The sequence below is a fragment of the Vanacampus margaritifer genome, chromosome 2 (assembly GCF_051991255.1).
Source record: "Vanacampus margaritifer isolate UIUO_Vmar chromosome 2, RoL_Vmar_1.0, whole genome shotgun sequence".
Lineage (NCBI taxonomy): Eukaryota > Metazoa > Chordata > Actinopteri > Syngnathiformes > Syngnathidae > Vanacampus > Vanacampus margaritifer.
This window is the reverse complement of record NC_135433.1, coordinates 20,162,811-20,180,904: the sequence shown is the minus strand read 5'-3', so window position 1 is coordinate 20,180,904 and position 18,094 is coordinate 20,162,811. Positions and strand designations below refer to the sequence as shown.

The 18,094-nt window shown below is 39.9% G+C and overlaps 3 protein-coding genes and 4 non-coding genes across 8 annotated transcripts; 2 read left to right on the top strand and 5 right to left on the bottom strand.

Annotated features, from left to right (window-relative positions):
* The first annotated feature begins 9,598 nt into the window (after positions 1-9,598).
* trnae-cuc (transfer RNA glutamic acid (anticodon CUC)) lies at positions 9,599-9,670 on the top strand. The gene has a single exon. It is a non-coding gene; the product is annotated as a tRNA-Glu (tRNA).
* A 1,003-nt stretch (positions 9,671-10,673) lies between these two features.
* On the bottom strand, positions 10,674-12,366 carry rps11 (ribosomal protein S11). Its single transcript, XM_077559641.1, has 5 exons — positions 12,294-12,366; positions 11,748-11,888; positions 11,486-11,561; positions 11,063-11,192; positions 10,674-10,845 (listed from the first exon to the last, which is right to left on the bottom strand). The coding sequence occupies exons 1-5, from the start codon at positions 12,306-12,308 to the stop codon at positions 10,722-10,724; spliced, it is 486 nt and encodes a 161-aa protein (XP_077415767.1). The 5' UTR covers positions 12,309-12,366; the 3' UTR covers positions 10,674-10,721.
* On the bottom strand, positions 10,929-11,008 carry LOC144047462 (small nucleolar RNA SNORD35). Its single transcript, XR_013293032.1, has one exon. It is a non-coding gene; the product is annotated as a small nucleolar RNA SNORD35 (small nucleolar RNA).
* LOC144047460 (small nucleolar RNA SNORD35) lies at positions 11,276-11,357 on the bottom strand. The gene has a single exon (XR_013293030.1). It is a non-coding gene; the product is annotated as a small nucleolar RNA SNORD35 (small nucleolar RNA).
* LOC144047459 (small nucleolar RNA SNORD35) lies at positions 11,627-11,710 on the bottom strand. Its single transcript, XR_013293029.1, has one exon. It is a non-coding gene; the product is annotated as a small nucleolar RNA SNORD35 (small nucleolar RNA).
* A 228-nt stretch (positions 12,367-12,594) lies between the features above and the next one.
* Positions 12,595-13,535, top strand: polr3k (polymerase (RNA) III (DNA directed) polypeptide K). Its single transcript, XM_077558881.1, has 3 exons — positions 12,595-12,849; positions 12,936-13,023; positions 13,275-13,535. Exons 1-3 carry the CDS (start codon positions 12,739-12,741, stop codon positions 13,400-13,402), a joined length of 327 nt encoding a protein of 108 aa, XP_077415007.1. The 5' UTR covers positions 12,595-12,738; the 3' UTR covers positions 13,403-13,535.
* A 6-nt stretch (positions 13,536-13,541) lies between these two features.
* On the bottom strand, positions 13,542-17,854 carry cdip1 (cell death-inducing p53 target 1). Of its 2 annotated transcripts, none has more exons than XM_077558879.1 (5): positions 17,724-17,854; positions 15,970-16,137; positions 15,735-15,890; positions 15,139-15,415; positions 13,542-14,893 (listed from the first exon to the last, which is right to left on the bottom strand). In XM_077558879.1, exons 2-5 carry the CDS (start codon positions 16,043-16,045, stop codon positions 14,782-14,784), a joined length of 621 nt encoding a protein of 206 aa, XP_077415005.1. In that variant the 5' UTR covers positions 16,046-16,137; positions 17,724-17,854; the 3' UTR covers positions 13,542-14,781. The 2 variants fall into 2 exon arrangements, with proteins under 2 accessions (XP_077415005.1, XP_077415006.1); XM_077558880.1 differs by having other exon boundaries at positions 15,735-15,887.
* Between the last annotated feature and the right edge of the window lie 240 nt (positions 17,855-18,094).

The following is an 18,094-nucleotide window of genomic DNA, read 5'->3' as shown; positions in this document are numbered from 1 at the left end:
TTTGAGTCCATTGTGAAAGTTGAAGTGTGGGATGGATGGCTTGGATCTACCATTGGCTTTCTGTTATTGAAGAATGTTCCAAAATGTCTTCCTTGACGCATGGGTCACTCCTTCACTCAAACGTACGATGACCTTTATGGGTCAAAGAAAGCATCAGATAGAAAGTACCATTTGTTTTCTGGGATGGGTGGAATACTCCCAAACAGTTTCCTTGATTGATTTTGCCGCTTTTGTGTACAATCTTCCCCCGCTATATCATGTTTCATCATTATTTTTATTCATTGCTTCTCGTTTAAAAAAAATAAGTGAACTTTATATGGGCTTTTACTAGGGCCCAAATGATTAACCGGCAGATCTACATATGCTCTTTTTTGGGGGGTTTATTTTCGACATTAATATATTACAACAAAGACAAAAAAAAAGATAAGGACGTTCAAACATACCGGTACCCCCTGACAAATAAAAGCCCCCCTTTCGTAAAATTAAACAAATACTAGGACTAAGTATTGTAAAACAGTTAAATGATTTTTTTATTTTTATTGTTGTAAGCGTTAAGGGACCAAAAAATAACTTGTATTATTCAATTGTCATCTAAATAATTGGTTAGCGTAATTTCATTCTTCCAAAAATGGAATCGGCATTTTACAGCATACTTTTCAGCCATTTATTGAATGCCAGGAGGAAAGTCAGCCAGGAGCTGCTGTTACTCACAGCTCACACTCACACTGATAAGTGCTAACATCTTATGTCACACCACCAGGTCTTTTAAAGTCACTTGAAAAACGCTGGTGGGAGGTGCAATATATTAAAACTATTTATTTTGTGAGGGGTTTATTTTGTGGTTTTAATTTTGAAGCAACAGATAGTGACTCTGTGTGCGTGTGATCTTGTTTTTGTTACATAGTGGGTCCAACATTTCGGGATTTCACAGAGTTGTGGGGCCCACCCGTCAATGTGGGGCCATTTTTGCTGGGCCCCACAAGTTTAGACCTCTTTTTGAGGGTCAAGACTTGGTTTTAGAGTTTAGGTTTGAATTGGGTTATGGTTGAGGTTAGGGTAAGTAACCTGTGTGTGTGTGTGTGTGTGTGTGTGTGTGTGTGTGTGTGTGCGTGCGTGTGTGTGTGTGTGTGTGTGTGTGTGTGTGTGTGTGTGTGTGTGCGTGTGTGTGTGTGTGTGTGTGTGTGTGTGTGTGTGTGTGTGTGTGCGTGTGTGTGCGTGCGTGCGTGTGTGTGTGTGTGTGTGTGTGTCATGTCTGGGAAGATCTGGTTTTGGTTGAGGGTCCCGATTGGTCCTGAGTGGGTTCCAGCCCTTCCGCGGGTTGACCAATCCGGGCCCTCAGCCACTTGTGCCTGGCCCCAGGTGTGACTAGTTACCTAATTAGTGTGGGTGTATTTAGTTCCCGGGTGGTGATCAGTCGGCGTGGGATCATTGCCACTTGTCACGGTCACCCCCGGAGTTCTGTCTGTCACTTTGATTTTGTATCTTCTCAGTTCCTTGTTTAGTTAGCATTAACCAGTACCCTGGTTAGTGTTTTCTGTAAAATAAAGCACGCCAGTCTCGCCCGCACTCCTGCTGTAGTTCTCCTGCCTCCCTGCATTTTGGGTCCTCCACCTCACACGCCGACAGACACCACGCCGCTCAGCGACAGCACCGTAACAGTGTGTGTGTGTGTGCATTTAGATCAGTGGAGGATTTGATTGTACATATTTGAGAGGAAAATTATTTAAAAATATATATATATTTTATTAAAAAAAAAAAAGATTTTTACTTATGAGTGATCTGGAAGATGATAATTGGGGGCTCATGGTAATCCTTTAACTGGAGCAACAAACAAACTGCGCCAAAAACGACTTGCCAACAACTCTGCTTCGGTTAACGAGATTTTCTCAATTACAAGCGCCTCAATTGTCACCTCCCATCTGAAACCTTCAATGTTCACATGCAAAAACAAGCACAAGCCGCCTGCAAATCAAAGCGCACAGAAGCTCTTTGCATTGGAAACACGATCCAGCAGAGGAGGCGAGAGACGCAGGGATGGATTACCCCGACGTTTCCCATGATCCCGCCTCTCTCCGGGGAGAGCCGGCCACTGGCTCCCCTGGCTTGTCATTATCACCGACGGGAGCCCACAATAGGTCAGGGAGATGAGATAACATTGTGAGCGGGCCGAGCAGCAGGTGAGCGACTCAATGGGTCTGATTAGGTATCTGAGTCCCAGGGTGTAGCGTTGCCTCGGGGCCCTCCGGGGGCCTCGGCCCCACCATCTGCCGGCCTGAATTCCCGCTCAGTGCGGAGACATAAGCTTGCTATGTTGCTGCGGGGCGTTTCCTTGGGTTTTCTCCTGTTACCTTTCATGAGCTGAAGTGTTACACTTTGCGGCGCCTTTGTCACACTTTCAAACACAAGCACAAAGGAGGAAAAAAAGACAACAACAAAGAAACGCAACCTGCAGAGTTTGGGACTCTTTTTGTTTGCTGGAATCTTGGTGGAAGAACATTGAGCTCTGGTTGAGTGACTGAGGTCAGGTCACACTTGGCCATGCCGAGTTTTAGGGTGAGAGTTAGGGTTAAAGGTGAGGTTGTGGTTTGAGTAGGGTGGGAGTTGTGGTTGAAGTTTCAGTCAGTCGTGTGGCTTAAAAAAATTGTGTGACAAAATAGTCATCAACTCACAGTAATCATAAAAATACAATAATTAATTGTATATATGTATTTTAGGTGTGTACAAATCAGAAAATCGGTTTGGTTTCGAAAGTTGTGAATGCGTTGTGAAAGGTCATGTGATACTACATGACAGTTTTGATTGGTCCTTACATCTGTGATGTTGTGACGCTATTTAGCGGCAACTCAAATTTCAAATTGCAGCAAAACTTGCTGACTAATCATGCACATTAAGTTAGCATTAGGATTCTGCCAAGGGTTACAATTAGAGGTGCAGTTAGGTTTAGCGTTACGAGTACAGTTAAAGGGAAGTCAAGTCGAACATTTTCTCTACAATATGTTTTATGTACCTTTACTAGTCAAAACACAGCGCTCTGGTTAATGTTGTGTTTGTGAAATATGAGTTAAGCAGCAAAACCCACCCCTTTGTATCAGTCTAAGTGGGCAGCCACTTTGTCACCTGTTTTCTGAGTTTGGTCGTGTCACATGACATTCATAAGCTGAGTCTTGATTGGTTACCTGAGCCCTGAGCAACTGTGATGTAATTTTCAGTCGACAGCAAGTGGCAAAATGGCCGGCCACTCGGATGGATAAAAATGGGTGGATTTTGCTGCTTATCTCATATTCCACAACCACAATATTAACTCATTCACTGCCATTGACGGCTATAGACGTCAAAAATTCTATTCTATTCTAAAATTTCTATTAGTTTAAAAGAAAAAATCCACTTTTGTTAACAAGAGTATGAAAACCTATAATTTTGTTATTGTACATTTAGAACAGATATAAAATGTGTAATTAATCAAGAGTTAACTAGTGAAGTCATGTGATTAACTCTTTGACTGCCGTGGACGTTAAAAGATGTCAAGTAAAAACCTACGGAGGATGGACGTTAAAAGACGTCATCCAATTTTTTTTAAAAAAAAATTGAAACGGGTGGAGGAAAGCCTTGGCCAGCTGTGGTGAAAGTTTCAAGCAGATCTAGTTAGCCTAATGACTATTTTTGGCCCCTAGATGGCAGCAATGACTCTCTTTTGACAAGATTGGGTAGGCGTCAGTAGAAGACGTGAGGCGGAGCTAGAGGGGACAATGGCTGGGGAAGGGAAGAGAACATGGCGACCGGTTGCAAGCAGCTCACGCTCGAGCAGTTTTTTTCAAAGACGAAAGGCATCGACCAACGCTAAAGAGCACATTGATGACGACGATGATCATCATCGATAATGATGATGGTGACTCCAAGGTTGACGCCGAAGTTGGAAGCGTTGACGCGGCGGCTATGACGACGTCATAAAGGTTCACGGGCTAGCGATGCTAACACCGGAAAACGCGGAGCACAACCGAGCACGCTCAGGCGGACGTTCAATCGGACGACGAAGAGTACCCCGAGTCCAATGCATATTCATCGGAGTAGTGGGTACAGTCTGCTACTTGCTATTCCCCGGAAAAAAAGGCTGTCAAGAAAGTGTAACGTCTGCACGCGAAACGGACAATCGAAGTGGAACGTATCTGTTGTGCAAATCCTGCTCCCTCTCCTTGCACGCAGGGCAGTGTTACAAAAAGAAAAACTGTATTTGAAACATCCACATAATTGTAAATAGTACCACAGTTGCACACATTTGTAAATAGTTTGTGAAATTGTTTTGTCAAATTGTTACACTGTTGAATGGAAATAAACGTATTTTGCAATCTAAAAACACTTTTTCATTGTTGGTGATAGCGTTTTACAGAAGTAAAGCACTATTTAGGTGTTTGTGGCATCATTCATGGACAAAAAGAAGTGTAGAATTCACTAGAGTGCATGAAATAACGTCGTTTCACAAAAAGCTCTTTTTCTCCGCTTTTTGTTTCAAAACAGAGCATTTCGGTGAAACTAACCATTTTCTATTGTTGATTACTGAAGAACGGAATAAGATAGAAACATACTTTTTTCTGATGAAAGATGAGAGTTCAATCTTTCATTTGGTAGTATGTGTGTTTCCATAGTCCAAACACAACATTTTCTGTGGACCTTGAAAGATCAGTCAAAATGCTTAAATTGGCTGCCACTGGCGACATCCCGTTTCTGAAAACGTCTGGCAGTCAAAGAGTTAATTACGATTAAAAAATTGAATCGCCTGACTCCAATATTTTTTTTTTTTTATCGCGTCAGGCGGTTAAAATTTTCAATTGTAATTAATCACATGACTTCAATAGTTAACGCACCATTTTATATCTGTTCTAAATGTACAATATTTTTTTTCTAGGTTTTCATACTCTTGTTAACAAAAGTGGAAAAAATGTAAAACTCTTAGAAATAGTTTAAATGATTTTTTGACGTCTATAGCCGTCAAGGGCAGTGAATGAGTTAATCAGAATACCCTGTTTAGACTAGTGGGGACGTATATAATATAATAACATGTTATTGTAAATTAAAAAAAAAAAAAATCACTTGACTTCCTCTTTAAGGTCAGGTCAGGATTTGAGCTGTCCACTCCAACCTATCATTCATGAGGTTCTGAAAACACTTGTGCTCTCCAGACCCGTTGTTTATGGAAAGTTATGAGGCTCCGTGTGAGGCTTTCTATCAGCGAGCGTCCACCCCAGGGAGGCATTGCTTGGCGGCCATGTTTAGAACCTTACTAGCCTGTGAGAAGTCTATATTGAATTGATTTGAATTGTGACGATGCAGCAGGTTTTTCCATACACAGCAGACCAAACTTGAGATGTCACACAAGCTTACCATAGCAAATAACAGAAATCAAAGCCGCCGTTGTAATTGATACACGCCGATATGCTGCAGCATGCTTTTAGGAGTCAGAAATGTGAGTTCAGGGAGTAATAGAGACATCTGGAGAAGCATTTTAAATCAGTTAGGACCCGATAACCGTGTCCGGCACCTTTTGACCGTTAACGCATAGATCTTGACACGCTTATTTAGCGTACCTCACGCATGTACGCGTGTGTGTTTGCACTTTTTGTCGTTGGGCAGAAGAAGAGAGACGATGATGACAAGTGCAGATGTGGCGTTTTGACCCCACTGTGACATCGTAGTGCAGTCTGCAGAGGTCCTGTTGTGCGCCCCAGCAATGAGCAGCTAGTAAAAAGCACAACTTTTAGTAAACACATTGTGCTTTTAAAAAAATAAAAAATAAAATATATATATATATATATATATATATATATATTGACACTATGACAGTAAGTTATGTGATGTAAAAGTTGGTAAAGGCAGCAGCAAGTCACATTGAGTAGTATACAACAACCGCCAGGGTCTTTATGTCATGGCCTCCATCTGTTCAGCCGTGCTCTGATGGTGGGGATGACGAGCAGGGTTATGACCCCACTCGGCCCCCATTGCGCCTAATCTCTAACCCCTAACCCCTGCTGGCCCTACAGAAGGCCTGTGTTTTGATAGTGGTCAGCGTGGGCTTACCCCTTTGCATTTTGAGCATGCTGGGTAATATATGCAAGAGCTAGCAGGACTGCTAACATGCCACATGACACTGATTGACTGACAGCATGTTATGGAATGTTGGTATGTTAAACGAGACGTAACATTAGGTACACTTGCACACTAAAAGGACATCTAACTTGTGCTTTTACAAAGATAATTATGGTGATTTTGATTGACACTGTCAGGGAAGTATCCGGTATATAAGATTGTGATTATCAACAGTGAGCAATAATATTAAATAAAGATTATGGAAAAGCAACCATCAATTTTCGACTGTAATTAAATGAAGAAAACATGGAGTTGTGTTTGTCTTACAAAAAATAAAGGTCAATTTGTATGATTAGACTAAATAAAAACAGCAACAACAAAAAAGAAAAGCACCATTATTGGATTGTGATCCTCTCGTTGATATACAGGCTTTAATAAGATGAGAAATCACGTATGCATATTTATTTGTCATTATTATTCATCATTCATCATTATTTGTCATTCTTGTTCTTTGTATTTTTTCATTTTCATTTTTTTATTTTTGTGACACTGAACAGAAAAAGCAGTAGAAAAATGATGGTTGTTTTTCATAATATTTGTTTAATATTATTTTTATTTTATTTTCTATGCTTGTTTTGATTTTTTTCACCCTTAAAAATGAACCATGGTAGAAAATATATGGGTCATGTATTTAGATTTTTAGAACTAGGGTTTTTATTTTGTTTTACAATTGATACAATATTCATTTGTATTTTTCATTTCTGTTTTTATTTGTATGTTTATTTATTTATTTCTATTACCTTGAAAAGAATGAGCAGTAGAAAATGGAGAATGCATGGATTTATTTATATATATATATATATACAGACGCTCCCCAACTTACGAACGAGTTACGTTCCGAGCGATCGTTCGTAAGGTGAATTTGTTCGTAAGTTGCTTCAGTGCTATATTTTGTATTATAATTTATGTTTAAAGAGAATACGTACAGTACTGTACTACGTATGTTAGAGAGAGAGAGCGAGAGACACACACAGTATGTACATGTACGTAATAAGATCAATAAAATGAAGTTTAACTTACTTTTGGAAGATGTACTTGATGCTTAAGGATTTGATGGAGGAGGAGGAGGAGGAAGAGGAGGATTTTATATCATGAGAGGTTCTTCGTCGTCGCTGGAATGGGCTTCAAAAGTTACTTCCTCCTCCGTAACTTCAATGTAGGAAGAAGTTGAGGGTCGAGGAGAAGAAGATGAGGGTTGATGAGTATCTTCCTTGGAGGATTTACTAGAAACTGGCCGAAAGAAGCGATCTAACGACGATTGCACAGTTTTCTTCTTTTTTCATCATAAATGATGCGGTAGCACTGTATGGCATCATTCAATTGATTTGCAACCTTTGTGCAACGTTCAATATTTGGGTCTTGCTGCTCGAAGAGTGCGATGGCTTTATCTATGAGCGACAGGCGTTTCTTCTTCTTCCTCCTCCTCGACACGTTGCTGAGCCTCCAATGCTGGGTGAGCTCTCACAGCGCCAAGCGTCGGTATTAGCGGCAGAAAGAAGCACTACAGTACTCGGAAAAAGGTGCGCAATAAAAAATCGAACTTACAGCATCTCTTTCCGAACATTTTTTGACATGCGCGCATGCGCGCAGACATGTTCGTATGTACCGTTGTTCGTAACTCGAATGTTTGTAAGTAGGGGAGCGGCTGTATATATATATATACTGTATATATATATATATATATACTGTATATATATATATATATATATATATATATATATATATATATATATATATATATGTTTTTTTATTAAATGGATGGATTGATTTTTAAAAAATCATATTACTTATTATTAAAATTATTACAAATAATGGCCATTCACCAAAAACAAGTGTCTGATATTTTTGCACATTATATTCAGTAAATATGTTTTTAGAAAAACACAGTGCAATGTGACGCTACATACGCAGAAAACTTTAGTTGCGTTCAAGGAAACATGCTGATAAGGTGCAGCTATGCAAACAAACAGTTTAAACAATGCCTGCTTGCATTTATTAAGCCATTCTTAGGGACGGGGGGGGGCAATCAGACCTTTGCCCCCGAGCAAACACTAAGTGGGAGGATGTGTTCAGGCGGCCTGCTGAGTTGTCTGTTATTTGGAGAACTCCCAATCTCCCGCACGGTCTAACAGTGCCAGGAAAACCCCCGAGTACAAGAGCAGTCTGTAGCCAAAACATTGCACTTGAGGTCAATATTTTCTTGTAAGAAACGGAAGCGACCATTATAAGCCCGAACATAGCTGAGCTTCACCACTTTCTCTATAAACATTGTGAGTAAACATACTGAACTACGTACAAATGCACCTATTAGCAGGTTTGGTTTTGGAATCTACCCTGAATTATTGGCTAGAAAAAATCACCTCAGACCATAGTCCAATTTTCACTGTACAGTAGCTTTATAATGTCCAGAGAATGTAGCAGACAGAAGGCCTGACGCTTGGTTCTCATCCGATTCCCATACAGCAAATGACATGTGTTGCCTATTGAAGCATTTGCATGTGCTTATCGACAGCTCAGACTTCATTGTGCCTCAGCACGCTTGTCAGTCAGTGTGCACAATAGGAAGGAGGTCACGTCGTCACAGGCAGTGTGCCGTAATCACAACCCAACACAAACTGGATTAAAAGAAAACAAAAGTGCACAAGTGACGCATTAACAATGCTGACCTGCATCTTGGAAATAACATTTCATCCAAATTCAGCAACATTTTAATCTTGGATTTTTACATGTAGGGTGCAGCACTTACTTGCGATGCTATATGTAGAATATAGACAAACAACTCAGTCAGGGTCTATTGAACACTACAGCTCTGGAAAGAAAATGTGAAGATACCACTGCAAAATCAAAAGCTTCTCTGATTCAGTCATTGATGTTATATGTTTGAGGAAAATGAACATTTTTGTTTTATTCAATAACCTGCTGACTACATGCATTCCAAATACAAATATTGTCATTTAGAGAATGTGTTCTCAGAAAATTAAAAATGATCAGAATATCAAAAAGGTAAAGTGATTTGTTTGGTCTATTCGTTCCAGTGCCGTATGTTTATTGTTGCAGTATATAATAATTTCAGTGGTTTGTATCAAACTGAGATTATTATAATACGAGTTGTTTCTTATATTACGACCATCTCTTGTATCTTATAAATAAAGCAACCAACATATTAGCGTGTCTTTGAAGAAAATTGGACTTTATAATGTAGGCAGTTGTGACTGTATCATAATGTATCCTTGCGTCTAAATTGAGTAATCATGATCAAAATTTGATAGACGGTGATATAACGCCATCGTGTGTCCATTGTGAGAACTGCAAAAGCAGAAGCAAGAACAGACAAGTCGTTTAATTACGAAAGCATTCTACATTATATTAAATACAATTAGATTGAACTAAACATTTGCTTTTTAAACTAAGAACACAGTATATTTCGGTTATATATTGATAAAGACACCGACTCATTACATCCCTGGTGGTCTAGTGGTTAGGATTCGGCGCTCTCACCGCCGCGGCCCGGGTTCGATTCCCGGTCAGGGAACACTTTTTTTTACGTATACTCAGCACCGTATTTATTAATTACTCACTATTCTTACGTACATTGTATTGTATTTTATTCTTGCAACACAACACACTTTAGGCTAATGTGCGTAAATAGACGGAATGTGAAGGCACAGTACTAATCAGTGCCGCAGATAACTACATAAAAAAAGACACACACCTGGCTTTCCTGACAGCCCAACTTGAACCTATCTTTCGTGCATTGTAATTTTTTCCAAGCCAATGAATGTGATGTTTAGTGCCCAGTGATTTGGCAATTCCAAACCGTGGAAACGTTCATGGACATATTCCTAAAGTGAGGTAAATTAGAATAGCTTGGTGGCAAATTTTGACATTGAGCAACAGCAAAAAGCTAAAGTTTGATGTGCATCCAAAAGCTTTAAGAAGAAAAAAAGAAATTCATTTTGGGTTCATCCTGAAAATTAACCCAAAGCAGTATTTGCCTAACTAACTTTGTGTAATGTAAAACGTGTATCTCAAGAGCTGAGGCAAATAGCTCAAATTTAAGAGCTCTGACCAAAACGCTGAATGCCTTAAAATAGTCTTCACCACTGCAAACAGCACAACAATCAATGTTAGCTGAAAAATGTAATGAACATTCATCTTTGATACAGCACATAACACTTGGTGAGCCAAACCCTCACAACTCAACATTTGGTATATTACATATTTTTCCAAATATCTACACTATTTATTGGTCAGTCCACACGTGGATGTAACAAATTATTAACCAATCCAAAGTGTTGAAAACGGCTTGCTTTCCTTGATAATGTATTAATGGTTGAACAAACTTGCCGTTTTTGGCGTCTCCTGAACAGCGACCATTTTGGGGTACAAGGTTTTGGCCCGTCGCCAGCGATACATTACATTTCATTGTGCACATGTACCTAAAGTTGTAACTAATCTGCATACTTAAGCGCAAAATATTTTGGCAAAGTGGCAAGGCGATGTCAGCAGTGCAATCCAAAGAATAACGCAAAACAGATTATTTAAACAATTTATTTGAAGGTGACATGTTTCTTCCGGCGTGCCTAAAACTTCTGGAATTGCTTCTTAGCGCCGGCCGCCTTTGTCACCTTGAGGACGTTGAACCTCACAGTCTTGCTGAGTGGTCGGCACTCCCCGACCGTCACAATGTCTCCGGTCGAGACGTCCCTAAATGGGGCGCGAAGGAAGAATCCAAACATTCGGTAAAAAATATAAAACACCTACATTTTCTTTCATTGTGATGAAGAAACAAGGGTGCATCAGCATTGCCATTAGGCGATGTCGTCAGAGTTTAACTTGGAAGACCATCGTGAGAAAAACATCACTTGCAGAGATGGGGGGAAAATAATGATAATATACTAATAATGGTACAGGTTAGAGGTACCTGAAGCATGGCGACAAATGCACGGACAGGTTCTTGTGCCGCTTCTCAAAGCGGTTGTACTTGCGGATGTAATGCAAGTAGTCGCGTCTGATGACGATGGTCCTCTGCATCTTCATTTTGGTCACCACGCCTGCACAACAGACGCACACAAAAAAATTTAATCAAGGCAGCAGCTCTAAACGCGCAAGAAAACAAACACTGACACGCTGTCACAACACAACATCAGCTTTGCCATTTGGCGTTGTCGTCAAAGCCCAACTGGCTTGGAAGACCATCGTGAGATAAACATCATATTGAGGGCAGCAACACTTACAAATCACATAATACAGTGGTGCCTTGACTAATGAGTGCTTCATGTTACAAACATGGAAGAAATTCAACTCTTATGCCAAGGCATCACTGTATAACCTTCAATGTACTGACCAGAGAGAATACGGCCACGGATGGAGACATTTCCAGTGAATGGGCATTTCTTGTCAATGTAAGTGCCATCAATAGCCTGCGGGGACAAAACAATAATTTTAATAATAGTTGAGTGAATGAAAAGGGACGTTTATATATTGTTTAACTGCATCAGTTTTGCCAAAAGGCGTCGTCGTCAGAACCCTGCAGGCTTGGAAGACCATCGTGAGAAAACCATCACTTGCAGCTTCAATTAAGACAAGAAATAGACTATAAAATGCACCTCTCTTGGGGTTTTAAAGCCCAGCCCGACACTTTTGTGGTAACGGGGGAGCTTTTCTTTGCTCTCCTTGCCTCCATCGGCGACCAGAACACGCTTCTTGTTCTGGAAGATGGTAGGCTGCTTCTGATAAGCCCTCTCGGTCTGCACAAGGAAAAGAAAAACACGTTCACAGTACATAGATTGCACTGCAATAGGCACACGACTTCGCTTGCTCAACTAAAAGTACATTAACATTCACGAATACGATTAACGCCCAGCAATAACGACAGAATTGCCGCAGATAACTAAATAAAATAAAGGAGCTACGGAAAAACTGAGAAGGAGGCTAAGCTAACTATGTTAGCATTCCGGCTGCTAGTTTAGTTACACGAGGGTGCACGGAGAGACAACAGATTCCTCACCTAAACTACCTACCACCCTTCTAAAACTACCCCGAGCGTGTCATAAGAGCCGCATGTCAACATACATGACATAAAATTGGGCTTGTGTGTTAGTTAAAACATAAATATGTCGTTTAAAACACCCAGGCCATTTTCTTGAACGTACTTGTGCGTCCGCCATCTTGGGCAGCCGAGTCGTAAAGAGGCCTGGACATGCGCGAGACGAACGGAAGTCAGAGGTTCACCGGAAATTACGTACTTCAACTCCGCCCCCAATTTTTTTTGCAAAATCCAGCGTTACAGTCAACAATCTTCAAGGAAATATAATAATAATAATAATAATAATAATAATAAATAATAATAATGGTGTTACACATCATTTCCCGTTCTTTTATTTCCTTTTCAGATACCATTGTTGAAATGTTTCCCAAAACGTTTTGGCATTGAAATGTTTTCCAATTGTTCCGAACTCTTGTTTCTGACCGGATTCAAAAAAGGGTAGCACTATCTTCCTTCATGTTTCATGTTTTGATTCTAATCGAAGCTCCCCGTTCTACACTCATCGCGTTTTTTCCCACTTTGACCAGCTGTAGCGTAGCGTCTTCGCTAAAATGCTTCTTTTTTGTCCGACCTGCGGGAATGTTTTGATCGTCGAAGAGGGTCAAAAGTGCCTGAGGTTTGCGTGTAACACTTGTCCCTACGTACACAACGTCACGAGAAAGGTGGGTCGAATACGTGTAGTACATACGACGTTAAACTGTCAGTTTTTAGGTGAATTCTGAGTTCTGACACGTTTTATTGTTTGCAGGTGAACAGCAGAAAGTATCCCAAGTTAAAAGAGGTTGATGACGTTCTGGGTGGAGCTGCTGCTTGGGAAAATGTGGATTCTACTGCAGGTGAGTTGACATGACAAATACGTACTGTGATATGATCCCTTGTTGTGAGAAAAATACACTTTATCTTAATCACATTTCTTCTTTTTTTATTTTTATTTTTTACACAAGTTATGTTAAAGTAAAGAAGATCCATTAATAATTTACAGTCTACCTCTGGCATCCAATTGTGTCTTCCTATTCTATTCATTCCTCCAGTTAACATGCCAAGAATTTAAGTGACAATTTATTTGGCACTCTTTTTCCTTTGTCAGAAACCTGTCCGAAGTGTGAGCATCCTCGGGCATATTTCATGCAAATTCAGACCAGATCCGCCGATGAACCCATGACCACTTTCTACAAATGCTGCAATGCCCAATGTGGACACAGATGGAGAGATTAACAGGGTTTTTTCTTCTAACCACAGTAGTTAATTTAACACACACATTGTGGACATAATGATTTGTTTTGTCTTTAAATGACCCTTGCTGCTCAGTCCTTGATAACCATATGTATATATAAATAATTTCTCCAAATGACTGTTTCAGTGATGTACTTAATTTTTATTGATAAAATAGTACCTATGTACAACTGTCAACAAATATGACTTACAGCATTATACAGATCACACACATTGAGAGAGCGATGCAGACTGGCATTTTGACCATCACAATGGCATATACAGTACTTTGTAATAAAACCTTTTTTTTTTCAATTAGTTACAGTTTTGCAAGCCTAAAAAAAACGATGCAACTGAAATGCCCATTGTCATTGTGTTAATTAAACATTTTGCATTTAAATGTGCATTATCTGTGAAGTAGTAAGATACTTATGGGGACATGCCATGAATAATTGTTTTTAATCTGAATATATTACCACTATGCAATTCTGTGACTCGGATGTTATCACATTTTTGGCAGCTACTTCCTATTTTGAACATGCTTCATCTTAAAATGAGTGTAACGTAACTTGCTCCCCAACATTCTCGTCCGTCACGAGCGACCTGTTGTCTGAGGCGGTGACAAACATTCGGCTGGCAATTATTGCCACGATACAATCTAGAGAGAGATCAGGTAAACACACTAGTAACAGTTAACTTCTTCCTCTTAAGTGCACCTATGGAGGGATTCATTGACAACAAAGCCAGAAGAAGCCTAAACTATAATAACTTCAGGTTTTTGCAACGCATCAGGAGGGTAATTTGTCTTTAAAGTGCAAATGTTATCTCATTTTTTTTCTCTAAAAGTACATCATGAACAGGGGAAAGGCTCAACTGTCATTCACTTTTGTGCATACTGAAAGAAGCCTGCAAGATTACAAATGAAAATGATTTATCAAAAAAAATAAAACTAAATACAAGATGGGAATGTTCACATTGAAGAAGGGATCAGAAAATAAGCCAGTGACATGGACACAAATGTTCACAGTCTTCATGGTGGACATGATCATACATATCTTTAAATACTGAGAAATAAGACAGGAAATAAAAATTGCTTCATGGCAAGATTTACAGATCAATTCAGGTTAAGTGACCAGTTTCACAGCCTTTCCCTACAAATGACCATTACTATCACACTTGAAGCATCGTACCAAGCCTTCACTTTTCCAAACAAAATACGGAAGAAGAAAAAAATGCTGCCCATCAAAATTCAGCTTGAAAGTATGAGGTGAACGATATCTAGAAGACACTAACTGCGGTTAGAAAGACAAATTAAGAGGGCAACAAGCTGCAAATGTAGCGGAGGTGGAAAAAAACAACAACGCTGCGAGCGTCAGTGGCGGTTAGCATATACGTTTGTATGTGTAAATGTAACCCTTACAATACGGGCAGGTGTGTGTCACATCCTTCAGGTCGTCGATCAGACAGGGAATCAAGCAGCAGCCCAGATCGCACCTGAAATGAACAACATTTGAAAGGCAATTCAAAATACAAGCACAACAAGTGAGTTTTCAGAAGGCCAGTTCCAACCTATTCTACATTCAGGACTAATGAAGTAAATGTAAAAATCATGTTGTTCCTGAATTAATACTAAATTTTTTTAAGATAGTGAATTTTCGTTTTTGTCCAAGTTGCCTATGTTATTCTAAATCTTGAGACGAGCCTGTATAGTGAAAAGATAAATTCTGTGATTGTCTCACCCCACGAAAAAGCAGAAGAGACAGAAGAGGGTATTCATGAGGCCCACGTCGTGGGAGATGCGCGTGACGATGGCCTGCTGGCAATGCGGACACACCGTCTGCACCGGCGACGACTGGAACATCTCGCCCTGCAGCACAGTCACAGTGGTGGCGGTGCCCGGCGGGGCCATGACGGTGGTTGCCGTGTGGCCGCCCATGTGCACGAAGGGGCCGGGGCCCATGTGGCCCGACATGGGGTGCGGGAAGTGGCCGGGTGGCAGCGGCGGGTAGGCGCCACCTTCGTGAGAGACGAGAAAGAAAACAAAATGGATGACTACATAAATAATTACGATGAGCAGTGTTGGTGACAAACTGGAAAATTAAAGTGATTTATAAGTAATAAATTTGATAGTGTCTCTTGTAATACAGGTAAATGTATTGGTTGCGTTGGATAAAAAATACAGAGGAAGAGGCCCTTGAAAAAGTAATTGCATATTAAATCGCAATCACAAATATTCATTTTAAATAAATCGCTCAGCCCTAATATAGAGTCACTTTTGGATCTCTTGCAATAGCCACTACATGAGGAGCAGTTTGTCCTTCAAACATTGTGTCACCTTGAGGTGGCGGGGGCATATGCATTGGCATGGGCATGGACCCGTCTCCGGGGACGTGCGGCGGAAGGAAGCCTGGGTGTGGGCCTTCATACGGGGGCGGACCATAGTCTGGAGGTAGAGGTTGACCATGCGGGGGCCCTGTTCTTACGGGGGCTGCTTTAAAAGAAGACAGAGGAAATCATGTAACGTGCTGCACTGCAGTCACAGTCAACACAACAGAAGATTTCATTTTTGCCTGCTTGTCCGTTCTTCTCCTCGATTAGGGGTGAACTAGGCCCTCCAGGGTATGGCGGAGGAGGATCACTGGACATAATGGCCTGAGAGACTGGAATCAGGTGGGCGGGGGAATGAGTCGGCGCAGAGCTCTTCCAATCTGAGAACTCTCAGGGATTCCTTTACGCTGCTACAACACAAAGCATAAACACAGTTTGAGCTGTAAACGTGCTCAGAGAGGCCAATGTGTGTTTGTTATTATTATTGTTATTATATACATAGGGACAGTTAAAAGCCACTTTCCAAAAAAAAACATTATCATCAGCTAAAAATGTGCATATATATGTACATGTGGAAGGATTAAACTCAAGAGTTGTGTTTTTAAAATTTCTTATCGTAATTAATTGCATGACTTCACTAGTTAACTCACGATTAATCACAAATTTTATATCTGTTCTAAATGTACAATTTAAAAAAATCTAGGTTTTCATACTCTTGTTAACAAAAGTGGAAAAAAAATTAAGGTAATAGAAATAGTTCAAATGAATTTTTGACGTCTATAGCAGTCAATGGCAATGAATGAGTTTAAACCCCAACATTAATAATTCCTATCATACACAACACTTTGTCAATTCCAGCAGTACCTGTAAAACACTTTTTTAAATTCATTCTCCATGTATGCCAGGCATCTTCAAAGTGCTAGTAGTTTTACTTGTTAAAGTTCTATTATATTGTGATTAACTTCTCAATACACATGCTTGACAGATGAGAAGGATAAAATCTTATTTTATGCTAATGTTAGCATTTGGGACAATATTTGATTCAAATTAAACCCATTTGCAGCAAAATTGCAGGACGTAACGGTAAAGGCATTAAAAAGTATCGCCAGTACAGGATCGGAAGTACTTAAAGTTCTTGTAATGGTATTCAACATGAAAAAAGTCTTCATTTCGACTGACATTGTCAACAGGTTTAGCAGCATTGGTGTACATTGCAACATACCTGATGGTGTTTTTAACATTTTGGAGACCTAACTTAAAGGCAAAAAAAATAATACATTAAACAGATTCCAGTGCAAAACATCGATTTATTTTGAAAGTCTTCTGTAGTGTTTTGCTAATTAGATTGTAACGTGTGAACACCACCACAAAGTATGTATTTTGAGGATTCAACACTATTACAAAATTTTGCACACTTTGATGATACTTTGTTATGCTCGTCGTGAATTTGTTTCATTTTACGAACAAGGTTAGCTAGCAAGCTGATGTTTTATTTAAATCCTGAGATTATCCAGCTCAAAGCTTACAAGCACATACAGCCCCCGATATTTCCTTTACGTAATCGAAACCAAAGGGGAAATGAGTTACTCCAAAAAAAACCGTAATCAGCACTTGTTATCGCATCAAAATGTCGATTAAACGTTTTTTAGCGACGTTTATCACCGTAGCAACCGCAGCTGGTGAGCTAGCTAGTGAACAGCTGGCGCGAGAATTGCACTTATCGAGGCTGCTGTGACAATGAGAGAATATCGTTTTGCTTGTTTGTTTGTTTACCAGAATACGCCCGTCAAAGTAATTAAATATACCGTGAATTGCCACACGGTTGTGTTTTGCTTAGATGAGTGTAGCTTGTTATGCTAACGGTAGCCACGTCGCCATTCGATCCACTCACGAAAAGACAGACAGTGGAGTAACTAGCGCAACAATCAAAGCAAATAATATTATACAATTGTTCAAATAAAATACTGTAACTAATGACGAATTTGACAGCTGTTACCTCTCGCAGGAAGGCAGCTTTGCATGAGCCGTTTGGTAAATTGCGTCATCTAATGACGACATCAGACATGCGCTAACCGGATTTACAAGGTATGTAATTTAAATTAAAAAAAAGCACGATGACGTAAAATAATTTTTTTGTTTCTGCTACTTTGGATTCTAAAACTGAACAGTTTCATCTACTTCTGAAGCATAAAACCTAAGAAATCGACGTAAACAACAGTAGTCTAAGCGTCATGGACGGCACAATAAATAAACAAATAAATAAATAAAGCTTTGGTTTGACAGTACAGTACATGTAAATTGGGGGATAATTGACAGAAACCAATAGCATATACATGACGTATCCAACAGCACACATTATTGCACCCT